The sequence below is a fragment of the Lithobates pipiens genome, unplaced genomic scaffold, assembly GCF_037356315.1.
Source record: "Lithobates pipiens isolate NorthernLeopardFrog02 unplaced genomic scaffold, aLitPip1_a1.2 Scaffold_28, whole genome shotgun sequence".
Classification (NCBI taxonomy): Eukaryota; Metazoa; Chordata; class Amphibia; order Anura; family Ranidae; genus Lithobates; species Lithobates pipiens.
In genome coordinates this window covers 39,665,107-39,677,910 of record NW_027507789.1, presented here as the reverse complement: position 1 = coordinate 39,677,910, position 12,804 = coordinate 39,665,107, and the positions used below count along the sequence as shown (strand labels likewise).

Genomic DNA, 12,804 nt, shown 5'->3' with positions numbered 1-12,804 from the left:
GTCCCCCGCTGCCTGCTGGGAAACACACGAATCCAAGACAGTGGGGACCATCCTTATTGCGCAGCGCGACTCGCGCATGCGCAGTAGGGAACCGGGAAATGAAGCTGCAAGGCTCCACTTCCTGATTCCCATACCCAAGATGGCGGTGGAGGCACCTGAGAGACGATCGAATGATCGGCGTCGGGTGCCGACATCGCGGGTGCGCTGGGTGGGTAAGTGTCATTATTTTAAAAGTCAGCAGCTGCAGTATTTGTAGCTGCTGGCTTTTAAAAAAAAAAAAAAAAAAGAAAAAAACGGTGGACTCCCTCTTTAAGTGTACTGAGAATACAATGAAGGAGCAACAGGAGACTAATTAGGTAAGGTACAAAAAAAAAAAAAAAAAAATAAAAAAACTTCTGCATGCAGCTAATCCCCTTCAAGATCTTTTAGAGCACCACAAGTTGGATCATCATGACAAGTCGGATCATGACTTCTACTCAAATCAATGGGCTCTCATAGGAAACCATGGATTTTGACATGTGAAAAAAAAAAAAAAAAAAGTGTTAAAGCGGGAGTCCGCCGGGACTCCGCGTTTTTTTTTTTTTTTTTTTTAAAGCCAGCAGCTACAAATACTGCAGCTGCTGACTTTTAAAATAGTGACACTTACCTGTCCAGCGCACCCGCGATGTCGGCACCGGAAGCTGATCTCTCGATCGTCTCTCGGGTGCTGCCGCCGCCATCTTGGGTATGGGAATCAGGAAGTGGAGCCTTTCGGCTTCATTTCCCGGTTCCCTACTGCGCATGCGCGAGCCGCGCTGCGCAATGAGGATGGACCCGCTGCCTCTGGGATCTGTGTGTTTCCCAGCAGGCAGCGGGGGACTTTCGGAAAGGGGCGTAATCTACGCCCCTTTCCGCAGAGCTCTATCCAGGAAGTGGGTGCAGATACCTGTACTGTACAGGTACCAGCACCCCCCTCCCCCCTGAAAGGTGCCAATTGTGGCGCCGGAGGGGGGATCGGATTCCAATCAGCGGAAGGTCCACTTTAGGGTGGACCTCTGCTTTAAGCCATGTTCAGCAGCGCCAGAAGTTTTTACAGCTGTAAGGGTGGTCCTCAGAACACGCTGGCCCTGGGTTTTTTTTTTTTGCAGCTTGAAAACGCCTATGCCACGTACAGCTCCTAAAAGCCTATGTGTGCTTGAGGCCATGGAATAACATGGAGAGGCGTTTTTAAGCTGCAAAAAAATAAAAAGCGACTGAGGCTGATAAAAGCAGCTGTAAAAACGCCCTGTGTGCATACCTCAAGAATAGAGGAAGATTATGCTAAATCATGGAAGTTACATTTTTTTTGCCGTCTCAGGCCTTGTTGATTATGACAAGGCCAAGGAGCTGAAGGGGGTAGAACAATTTTGAAAAACATTTTCATCATTGGTCACAGAAGCCCAGGGAGTTGCGTCTTCCTCTGGAGGAAAACTGCTCATAAACTTCATAGACACGAATCTTTATTCAACTTAGTTAACTCCTGATCTGTGTATTATCATCGTCGCCTAAGCACATTCAATTTCTCTCTCCTACTTCTTGTTCTGTATGTTCTTTTGGCATTCGTTGCATAAATAAGAGATCACTGTAACTCTTTATGGTGGTGGGTGGGATGGAGTTTCATTCTCTGTCCTGCCAACTATACCCCGATTGTAATGATCTTCTCATAACATCAGACAGCTACACGCTGAGTGGATGAACGAATGCGTTATTATTTGAAAATTCAAAAGCGAAGGCGGCAAACTCGGTTTATTACATCAGCTATTTAAAAGCTGTAAAAGGACACACCTTGGAGTGTGAGGGGTGCGGGAACACGATACAACAAGTACACTGCAAGGGATGGGATTTTATATCCTGTACAATCCCAAGACATTTGTATAAAGAAGCCCGAGGGGACACATGCAGAGAGGATAATGGGAGTATAGTAAGCCAAAATCATCACTGGAAATAGAACACGCCAACAAGAATATCTAAATTCTTGTAATGCATACATTATATTATATTAATATAGCTTTCACAAAATGCCAAGGCAAGCTTGTGTTTTTACAAATTATAAAAAAGTCATATAAAAGCATCAGATCTATTATGCAATAGGCCTGAGAACTGAGGTTTTGTGGAGATTAAAACCTTTTGTCGTTTAGTTAAAATAACACTTAAAATACTGATTGTAACCCAATGACCACCCTGTGATTATACCATTCTGAACAGTCAGCTGTCAAAACTGCCATAGCACTTGGATAGTCCCCGGCTCAGTTGGGGAGTAGGCGGCCACCCTCCTTCTTGACCGCTTTCCCTGATCCCTCTCCCCCTCTTCCTCTCTTGTTGGCCTACTGGCCTTCCTACTCTTTCATCTCCCGTTCTTGAACTTCTTATGCCGCTTTCAGACAATCGGGATTCCGGACAGAAAAAGACCGATGAGAGCTTTTCATTGGAAAATGCGACCGTGTGCATGCTCCATCGGAATTTAGCTATATTCTCTCTATGATAAATACAATTTATAGATCCACAAATCATCAGATGTCATTCATCATTAGCGGCGCTTCTGTCAAAATTAAAAATGATCAGACTAATAATAGTAATGATATTCAAACAAAATTGAGCGAGCGCCATTGGACTGTCAGCAGCTTGGTGCGGAGAGTAGGTACGCCACGTTGGTGGTGAATATCAAGTGGCACAAGGAAGCAGAGCTCTGGGATGATTGAGCAAGGCTCTTTTAACTTGGAAATGTGGCGAGTTGGGACCCCAGAGGGGTGTGTGACCCACGTGTGGAGTGATCTGGTAGAAGGGTGCACATTCAACAGACAAATATTGATATCACCATCTATGTCTGGACTCTCTCTCTCTCTCTCTTAATCACCATCTGACATTGCTATCAAGTGTTGATTATTCAGCTGTTTATGTATTTTAAACTTGAGAAGTTTTATTACAAGTTTGATTGAATATCATTACTATTATTAGTCTGATCATTTTTCATTTTGACAGAAGCGCCACTAATGATGAATGACATCTGATGATTTGTGAATCTATAAGTTGTATTCATCATAGAGAGAATATTGTGTATTTTTGTAGTAAGCGGCTGCTACAGGGAAACCTGAAAACTTTTTTTTTTTCCTTATTTTCTGTGTCTATTTGAATTTTATCACACCATTGCGTTGAGTTAAGGAGCTGGATATATCTTTTGCACCTATTGTTTTTTCTCTTTTTACAATATCAAAATTTAGCTATCCGAATTTCCACCAGCAAAAATTGATAGCATGTTCTCAATTTTCCAGACGAAAAAACTTTTGAAATTCCGATCGTGTGTATGCAATTCCAACATGCCAAAAATCACGCATGCAGATTCAACTAAGAGGCAGAAACTATTGGCTACAGGCTATTGAACTTCCTTTTTCTAGTCCACGTCACTATGTGTTGTACATCACCGCGTTCTAAAGGATCGGAATTTGGTGTGACCGTGTGTAGGCAAGACAGCTTGAGTGGAATTCCGTTGGGAAAACCATTAGAGCTTCTTCCGACGAGGAATTCCGATCATGTGTACGAGGCATTACTCTTTTCTTCTTTACTCTATTCAGGACGTGCGGAAAAGGATATCGGTGAACTGGAGAAAGTGCAGAGAAGGGCAACCAAACTGATAAGAGGCATGGAGGAACTCAGCTATGAGGAAAGATTAGAGGAACTGAATTTGTTCACTCTTGATAAGAGGAGATTAAGGGGGATATGATAAACATGTACAAATATATAAGGGGTCCATATAGGGAACTTGGTGTTGAGTTATTCACTTTACAGCCAACACAGAGGACAAGGGGGCACTCTTTACGTCTAGAGGAAAAGAGATTTCATCTCCAAATACGAAAAGGTTTCTTCACGGTAAGAGCTGTGAAAATGTGGAATAGACTCCCTGCAGAGGTGGTTATGGCCAGCTCAGTGGATTGCTTTAAGAAAGGCCTGGATTATTTCCTAAGTATACATAATATAACTGGGTACTAAAATTTATAGGTAAGGTTGATCCGGGGAAAATCCGATTGCCTCTCGGGGGATCAGGAAGGAATTTTTTCCCCTCCTTTAGCAAATTGGATCATGCTCTGCTGGGGTTTTTTGCCTTCCTCTGGATCAACTGTGGGTATAGAATTGGGTATATGGGCTGGTATGATATTTATTATATATATATATATATACATTTCTTTTTTTTGTGGTTGAACTGGATGGACTTGTGTCTTTTTTCAACCCGACTAACTATGTAACTATGTGTGGTTCTGCCCTTTATGTGTTACCCTATGGAGCGCTTATTCTTTGCTTGCACTCCTTGCAATTTGATGTGTATTAGATCTTTATGTTATCCACAAAGTATGTGGAGGTCACCCCCCCCCCCCTCTTTTTTTTTTTCCTTCGATTCCTCTTCATGGACCATTGTCATCCAAAATGTATGTACCATTGTATGCAACGTATCAGTCTGTCATATTTTCCATGAATATATACAGATGATCTTCACGCTTGTACCATTTTGACTCATGTGTAATGTTTTACTTACTGCTTACTTTTAATACCATCATACTGAATAAAAAGGGGTTTATTTACTAAAACTGGAGTGTGCAAAATCTGGTGCAGCTGTGCATAGAAACCAATCAGCGTTCAGTTTTTATTGCCAAAGCTTAATTGAATGAGATGATGTTAGAAGCCGATTGGCTACCATGCACAGCTACATCAGATTCTGAGTGCTCCAGTTTTAGTAAATTATCCCAAATAGTCAGCTGTCAAATACTGTGGGCAGTAGGACCATCCCTCTGGTTGCTTAAACCTCTTTAGGACCCCAGCATTCCCAGGTCAGCCACCCTGTTGCTGCCATTATAAAGAGGTTTCTTTCTGGTAAATTGAAAATGCAGCAGATTGAGAGAGACTGGACATGCACAGTAGAATCCTCATTCATTTATACAGAAAGGCTGTCCAATATTGGGACTATGAATGGAGATTCTATTGTACATGTGCAGCCCATCTGGTAGACTTTTCATGAGAAGGCAGTGGGGCTCTCAACATGCAGTAAAGTGTAGATCAGGGACAGGTAAGTGTAGGTTTTGGGGGAATGTTTGAATGAAGGAGCTTATTTAAAGTGGCTCTAAAGGCAGAAGATGTTTTCATATCAATGCATTAAGGTTAAAAAAAAAACTTCTGCAAGCAGCTCCCCCTTATAATTACCTAAGCCTGATCTTGATCCAGCAACTTTCACAAGAGCAGACGCTCTCTCAGCTCTCTTTCCTTACTGGCTCAGACACAGCAGCAGGAGTCATTGGCTCTCATTGCCATCAATCACAGTCAGTGAGTGAGCAGGGGGTGGAGCCAATCCACGCTCTGCGTGTCTTACAGACACACACAGCTGGGCTTAGAAGCGAGCATGCACGAGTGCTTCTATAGCAAGCGACCTGCTATGGGAGCACAAAGCAGGGGGAAGGGGGGAGCAGGAGCACCAGGGACCTGAGAAGAGGAGGATCGGGACTGCTCTGTCCAAAACCATTGGTAACATTAATATGTTTGTTATTTAAAAAAAAACAAAAAAAAAAACTGTGCCTTTAGACCCCTTTCACACCGAGCCGTTACTCGCATCATTTTAGCAGCCGAAAAGGGGTTAAATCTGCCCGCAAACCACCGCCGGTATTGCAGCGCTGCCCCATTGATTTCAATGGGGAGCAGTGGTGGAGGAGCGGTTAGTTCACCGCTCCAAAGAAGCTCCTGGCAGGACTTTTTCTGACTCCCTGCCAACGCACCGCTCCAGTGTGAAAGCCCTCGGGCTTTCACACTGGAGTGAATTGAGCAGCTCGTTTAGGGCGTTTTGCAGGCGCTATTTTTAATGCTATAACCCCTGTAAAATGCTTCAGTGTGAAAGGGGTCTTACAACTACTTTGAGGGTCAGTTCACAACACATGCAGTCCAGTGCATTTTTTTTTCTGCATCAAAAATGTATGGAAAGTAGGTTATATGACACCAGTTTCAGTTCCAGAAAAAAAAAAAAAAAAAAGAAGTAGAACATGCTGCATTTTTCCTGTTCTGGACTGTATTAAAACGCACCTAAAGCACCAAAAACGCACAGGAACACACATGTCCTTATTTAAAGTTAAGTAAAAAGGGGGGGGGGAAGCACTGGACTGCATCAAAAACACACCAAAAACTTGCATGCAGAAAAGCATCTGGAACGCATACGGATTGCATTTCTATGGTGTAAACTGAACCTAAAGCACAACTGTACAAAAAGTATAGTAGTATGGTCATCCTTTAGATAGTGCAGTAGATGTTCTGATATCTTAACACAGCAGCAGTTTCCACAATAGCATTAGCAGCTTTTTCACCAACTTAATATGCTGCAATAATTTATCACCTGTATAGAGCCTATAACACTGGCCAGATCGGTTTCTTCCAGCCCTGCCAGCTCTTTGATTAGCAGAGGCTTGTGACACCGGAACCACGACCAGAGATTCTACCGCTCGTTTGGGGTCATACGCTCGCAGCTTGACAAATCCGCAGTCTATAACGAAGGAGATTCCGTTTATAGTGATGGATGTCTCTGCAATGTTAGTGGCAACAACTACCTGAAGGGAGAGAGCAATACGATTAAGAACAAGAAAGTGAATAATAAAAAGATAAATATGCAGAAGAAAAAAAAAAAAATGAGAACAGGGACTTAAAGTATACCTAAAGCCAAACCGATATTTTTTGGCTTTAAATAGAGCAGGGAAAAGGTTAGAACCCCCTGTGGGAGTTTTCTTATAAAATTTTTTTCGCTCCTGCTGGGGAGATTTACCCACTAAGTTTATCCCGATAACCAATGTCACCAGGATCAACAGTAATGCCCTGTACACACAGTCGGACTTTCAGACGGAAAACGTGCGATCGGACTGTGTTTTTGGAAATTTCGATGGTGTGAGGGCTCCATCTGAGTTTTTCCGTTGGAATTTCCGACACACAAAGTTTGAGATCTGGATCTAAAATTTTCTGACAACAACATCCGATCGTTTCAGTTTCGATCGTGTGTAGACAATTCCGACGCACAAAGTGCCACACATGCTCAGAATAAATTACAAGACAAAAGCCATTGGCTACAGGCCTCTTTATAGTCCCATGGTACGTGTTGTACGTCAACTCGTTCTAAACTATCGGATTTTCCGACAACTTCCGACCGTGTGTATGCAAGACAAGTTTGGGTCAAAATCCATCTGAAAAAAATCAGCCAAAATCCAAAATTTTGAGTTGTCATCAGGATAGGGAGAGGGAAAAATCTTCCAGTAGGAACACTTATACGAGGGGACTTGACTTCCTCTGAAGAAGTTTCCTTTCACTTCCTGCTGTGTCTTCAGGCACGAAGTGAAATAAAATCTCCCCCAAGTAACACAGCAAAAAAAAACTAAAAACCCGACAAAGATTTTAAGTATTCCCCACTCTATCCAAAACAAAACAGGGGTTTAGTTATACTCTAGCAAACAATTTTTTAGAAACAGCTAATTTGGCTAAAAGGAACAGATGGCTTCATATATATTTTGGAGATATCTGTGATGACATTTCCTTAGCACTGTTGTTCTTAACTACATTGGAGGTTGCAGTATATCCCTCCACTTTCATTATCCATAACAAAAATAATTGAAAGTTCTATAAAAAAAATATATTTAAATAACATACCTATTATACTTACCTGCTCTGCACAATAGTTTTGCACAGAGCAGCTTGATTCTTCCTCTTCTGGGGTCACCAACTGGCACTCCTGGCTCCTCCTGCCTTCCATTAACCCCCCCTATAAAGCCGCTTGCCAAGGGGGGTGTACCCGTGCAGGCTCACACCCAAGCCACACTCTGTCCTATCTATTGACACACACAGTGTGGCTCAGGCCCACCACCCTACCACTGGATTGGATTGACAGCAGCAGGAGCCAAAGGCTCCCAGTGCTCTCACCGAATCCAGTAAGGAGGGAGAGAGAACACCAACACTGTTCTGAGCACAGCGGTCAGGGCTGGGCTCCTGCTATTTACTAGCAGCTATTTCTTTCAGTGCACAGAGGCTGCTCAGCTGTCGGTTAATTACCAGCCATTCATTGTTTCCACAGTGACTTAGACTAGCCTAAAGCCAAGTCCCTTTTGGCTATTTAAGGGCCAGCTCACATCACACAAACTCAGTCCGGATGTGTTCCAGATGCTTTTCTGCGTGTGCATTTTTGGTGCGTTCCAGTGCATTCCCCCCCCCCCCCCCCCCCCCCTCTTTTTTCCTAATCTTAAATAAGCACATGTGTTCCCAGTACAGTCCAGTGCAGGAAAAATGGATCATGTTTTACTTTTTTTCCTCTGGAACTGGAACGCCCTGGAACTGCAAGCACTGGTGTGAACTATGCCATTGAAAACCATATAACCTACTTTCCATGCATTTTTGATGGCGAAAAAAAAAAAAAAAAAACACACACTGACTGCATTTGGTGTGAACTGGCCCTAAACGATAAGTTCACCTTTTTGGTGTAACATGTTACAAATCCATCATTGATGTTTCCTGTTAATGTGTAACTGCTTGGCCGTATAGCTTACACACATGGAGCATGCAAGAGCCCTGCAAAGCACCAACAATCTGCTGATCGTGAGTGCAATGCTTTCCAGGCTCCCAATAAAAAATAAAAATAAAAAATAAAACGCACATTTTTTTACCTGCAAAAAGATGTGCATTTATTGAAATTTTTTTTAAAAAGGTGAACCAATCCCTTAAACAGCTTTGCTCATTCCCTCCGTGCCCTCGCATGGTCAACATCTCCAGTGCGTTCCTGCTGTGTTCCGGTGTAGGACTTGGCCTGGCTTACGTCTCTTCCGATTCCTGCTCCTGACAATGCTGACTTCTGGTTCCCTGATTCTGGCTCGTCTGATTACCCGCTCTGGCTTCCAAACCATGGCTATTTTTTTTTTAGGTTCCTGAACTGTTGTTATTTTTGCTGCTACATTAAAGGTGTGATTTTAGCTACATTTTCTATCTCTGCCTGGTTTATGGTTCCTGACAACAACGCTGGAACGAATCTGGGCTCCGGGAAGCATTTAGGAGAATGCCATAAGGTAAAGAACTTTTAGCCTTTACGACCACATGAAAAGACATGAGTGGGACTTCTGTGTAATGGCCAATGCGGTAACCGGTAAAGTTCCCAGACAGACATAGGAAGATGCTAGGTGATTTAAAGTTTATATAAAGCCAAAACTTTTTTCTTAGTTTTGTATGGAGCAGGGAATGTTTACAACAGTCAGATTTTTTTTTCTTAATTTGCTTTCTGTATCCAATAAAGCAGATTTCCATTCAGTTCCCAACAAAAGACACACAACATGTAGAATCACCAGAAAGTGGGGGAAGAGTTAGGCTCTCTGCCCAGTTGCGTTCTGTGTCCTTACTGGGGAGATGCAATGTTCCTTTTGCCCTTGTGACAGTTGTCACTAAAAGGTTTTTGTTTTTTTTATTAAAATAACAAAAGCGATACCTACTTCGTGCAAGGTCCCCTGCTGGTACTGTCCACTCCTACACTTGCTATGGGGGGCAGACACTGTAGGCTTGCTTCTGAGCCAGGCTCTGTGTACGGACACACAGAGCCTGGCTCTACCTCGCCCCCTTCACACTGGGTTTGATTGACAGCAACAGGAGTCAATGGTTATCATTTTGTTGAAACCAATAGACCTTTATTTTGGTGGTATTAATTCACCACTAAGTTTTGCTTTTGTTTTTAGAAAAAATATGACTGAAAATTGTGAAAAAAAAAGTCTCTTAGGTTTCTGTTATAAAATTTAGTAAATAAGTAATTTTTCTCCTTCAATGATGTCTGCTGATGAGGCTGCACTGACAGGCTGCACTGATGGGGTGACACCAATGTGCAGCACTGATGGGCAGGCACTGACTGGCATCACTGATGGGCACTGTTGGGGCTGCACTGATCATCAGGGCACTGATTATCTGTTCAGTTCTTTCCTGTGAGGAAATGCTGCTAATCGGCTCTCCTCGCACGCTGTCAGCGTGAGCAGAGGAACGCCAACAAATGTAATTTTCTTACTTACATGTGATCAGCTGCGATTGGACACAGCTGATCACATGGGTAAAGAGCCTCATCATCGGCTCTTTACGGAGATCGGTGAGATTTCCTCTAACTTATGTTGCATATCCGAGACAGAAAGTGGAGATCTTCCCAGCAAGACACAGAGATCTATATATCTATATCTATATATATATATATAGAAGGGTTAAACCCCCTTCAGCATATATATATATATATATATATATATATATATATATATATATATATATATACTGAAGGGGGTTTAACCCTTCTCTGCCCTTTTACAAAACAAAAAAACAACCCTTTAGGATCCTCCTAGAGTCCGGTTTTACAAAATTAAGCGTACCTTCCTGACATTAGCAGAGACCCTTTCAAACACTTTCATTTGTTCAGCGGTGGGAAGTCCTGCATACATGGGGAGAACACGGAGATGTTTCTTCATGCCTGAACGAGCAAGGGTACGGGCCTGTTCAACCAGCATGGACACCACACTTTCCACCTCATCCTGTCAAAGGGAGAGAAGAAACAACATTTCAGCAAACATGCCGAGCTGACACACCATCAAATGTTAATGAGAACAAAAGAGATGGAATTGCGCACACACACACACAAAATAGAAACTGGGTCAGCAACACTGCTTGGGATTTTAGTGCAGAAGAGGAACTGCTATTTGCCGGTTTAAACAGAAAGTTCGCTCACCGGATTTTTGGCAGATCAACAGGGTGTTTTCTGTATTTGCAGCATTTTAAAGTAACAGAACAATGTGCAGCGATCTCTCACGTATATTTTATTTCACCCAGACACACACACACACACACAAGGAGCATGCAAAGAAATGCTTATAAGCATTTATAACCTCTCAAAGAGATCACAGTACTCTCACTGAAAATGCGTTTATCTGCTTTTCTGGAAGGACAGAGCCATCTTTGCTGAAATAGTATCCAGGGTCAGCATCTATTTCCTGGACTGAGAAGCTGGCTTGGAAATAACACAGGCCTATAAATCCTGGTGCCTGTGCAGTTCCTGGTTTTGATCACAAATGGCAAACACAGATTAACTCCTTCAGGCTCTTACCCAGTGATCCACAGAAAAAGCGGAGGTTCAATTTTTGTGTGAACCTCCGCTTTAAATGCACTGTGCAGTTTATTAAAATATAGTCAGATGCTGATGAAATACCTGTAGGTTGTTTCTGACCCGCTCTGTTTAATCGCAGGAAACCGCAGCCCTTGTGTGAGCATGCTTCCTGTTTCAAAAGCTGTGCAAGAGCAGTGTGTGCTCTTTCATCACCTATCCCAGCAGCGATTGAGTTCAACACTGCTGGCGCAGGCAGAAAGCACGCTCTATGCAGCTTTTAAAAAAGGAAGTGCGTTCGCTTCTGCAATGCTGGCACAAATGGCAATGGCTGCTGTGTCCTGCAATTAACCCAGGATGTAGGAATATACACAATGGATTATTTCAGGGAGGCTACTAGGGGGACAAAATACACCTACAGGCATGGCATTTGCATCCAACTATATTTTACAAGTGCACAGTGCACTTAAACTACTGGTGCCCCTCGTCGGTATGGGCAGTTTCTTTAAGGCTGAGTACACATAAGAAAATCTGACGAACTATATCTCTGGTTTTCCTCGATGCTTTGCAGCCAAGGATACTGAGGATTAGGGGTGAGCTCAGGCGTGTTCGCATGAAACAGGTGCAGAGCCCGCCAGGAAGTCGGCGCAGCGCTGCCCTAATCACAGGCAGTGAGACATTGCCCCGATGTGCGGTTGCAGAGATCGGGCAGGATAGTACTAATTGTACAAAAATTCTTGTATGACAAGGGTTTTTTTTTTTCTTTTTTTATATACGATTTTTCTGGTCTGAAAACCACACAAAAACATTACACATTAAACAAAAATCTTTATTTTATGTATGAGAAAATTTTTTAAGTTTGTCCCTTCGGAAATTTTTGTTTGGAAAGTCTGAAGCGGATGTAGAAAGTTGTGTACACACAATATGAAAATCGAACGATTATGCTTCGTATGGAATTTTTCTTCTGATTAGTGTGTACCCCCCCCCCCCCCTTAATAGGTGAACCCCCCACGAAAAAAGCTAAAGGCTCTGTGCTTTAGGGAAGAACTTTGGATTTAAAAAAAAAAAAAAAAAAAACAACACTCTCAATGCTTTCCTATAGCATATCTTATTTTGCAGCAATTCAGCCTCAATTTCTGAAGCTGGGAAGCTGTTCATATGAAATTACCAGATATCCTAAACCACACCCAAAAAACTTGTTGTCTCTATCCATCCTGCTTTAATATCACTCAAAGCTTTGTGACTAGTAGTTTGCACTGATCCCCATCATCGTATAATCAGGACTGACACATAAAGAGGTAATTCATGTTACTGCTGGCTCATTACGTACTTAGCTATAAAATGCTAAAGAGGAGGAGTGGTCACACATAGGTCCCTTTTTTCTATTATTATTTAATTGATCCATGCGTATTAATGTTACAAGCACAGGGATCCCATAAACTTTTGACCGAAAAGGAACATTCATTTTCTGAAATTACATTGTGGTCTGTTTAAATGCAAATTAGCATAGCAGATATAGGGGTTTGTTTACTAAAACTGGAGAGTGCAAAATCAGGCTCACTTCTGCATTGAAGACAATCAGCTTCTAACCTCAGCTTGTTCAATTAAGCTTTGGCAATAAAACCTGAAAGCCGATTGGTTTCCATCTAGAAGTGAGCTTTATTTTGCACTATCCA

At 42.5% G+C, this 12,804-nt stretch overlaps 1 protein-coding gene across 2 annotated transcripts in view; it reads right to left on the bottom strand.

The window, feature by feature from the left end:
* The window catches only part of DHX35 (DEAH-box helicase 35), a 66,458-nt gene that overhangs the window by 19,319 nt on the left and 34,335 nt on the right, over positions 1–12,804 (bottom strand). For both annotated transcript variants that reach the window (XR_013263494.1, XM_077459124.1), the window contains exons 11-12: positions 10,404–10,562; positions 6,380–6,590 (exon numbers count right to left, since the gene is read on the bottom strand). Coding sequence is in view for 1 of the 2 variants with exons in the window: in XM_077459124.1 (XP_077315250.1) it covers positions 6,380–6,590; positions 10,404–10,562 (370 nt within the window). In the remaining variant the exon portion in view is untranslated. The remainder of the gene's footprint in view (positions 1–6,379; positions 6,591–10,403; positions 10,563–12,804) is intronic.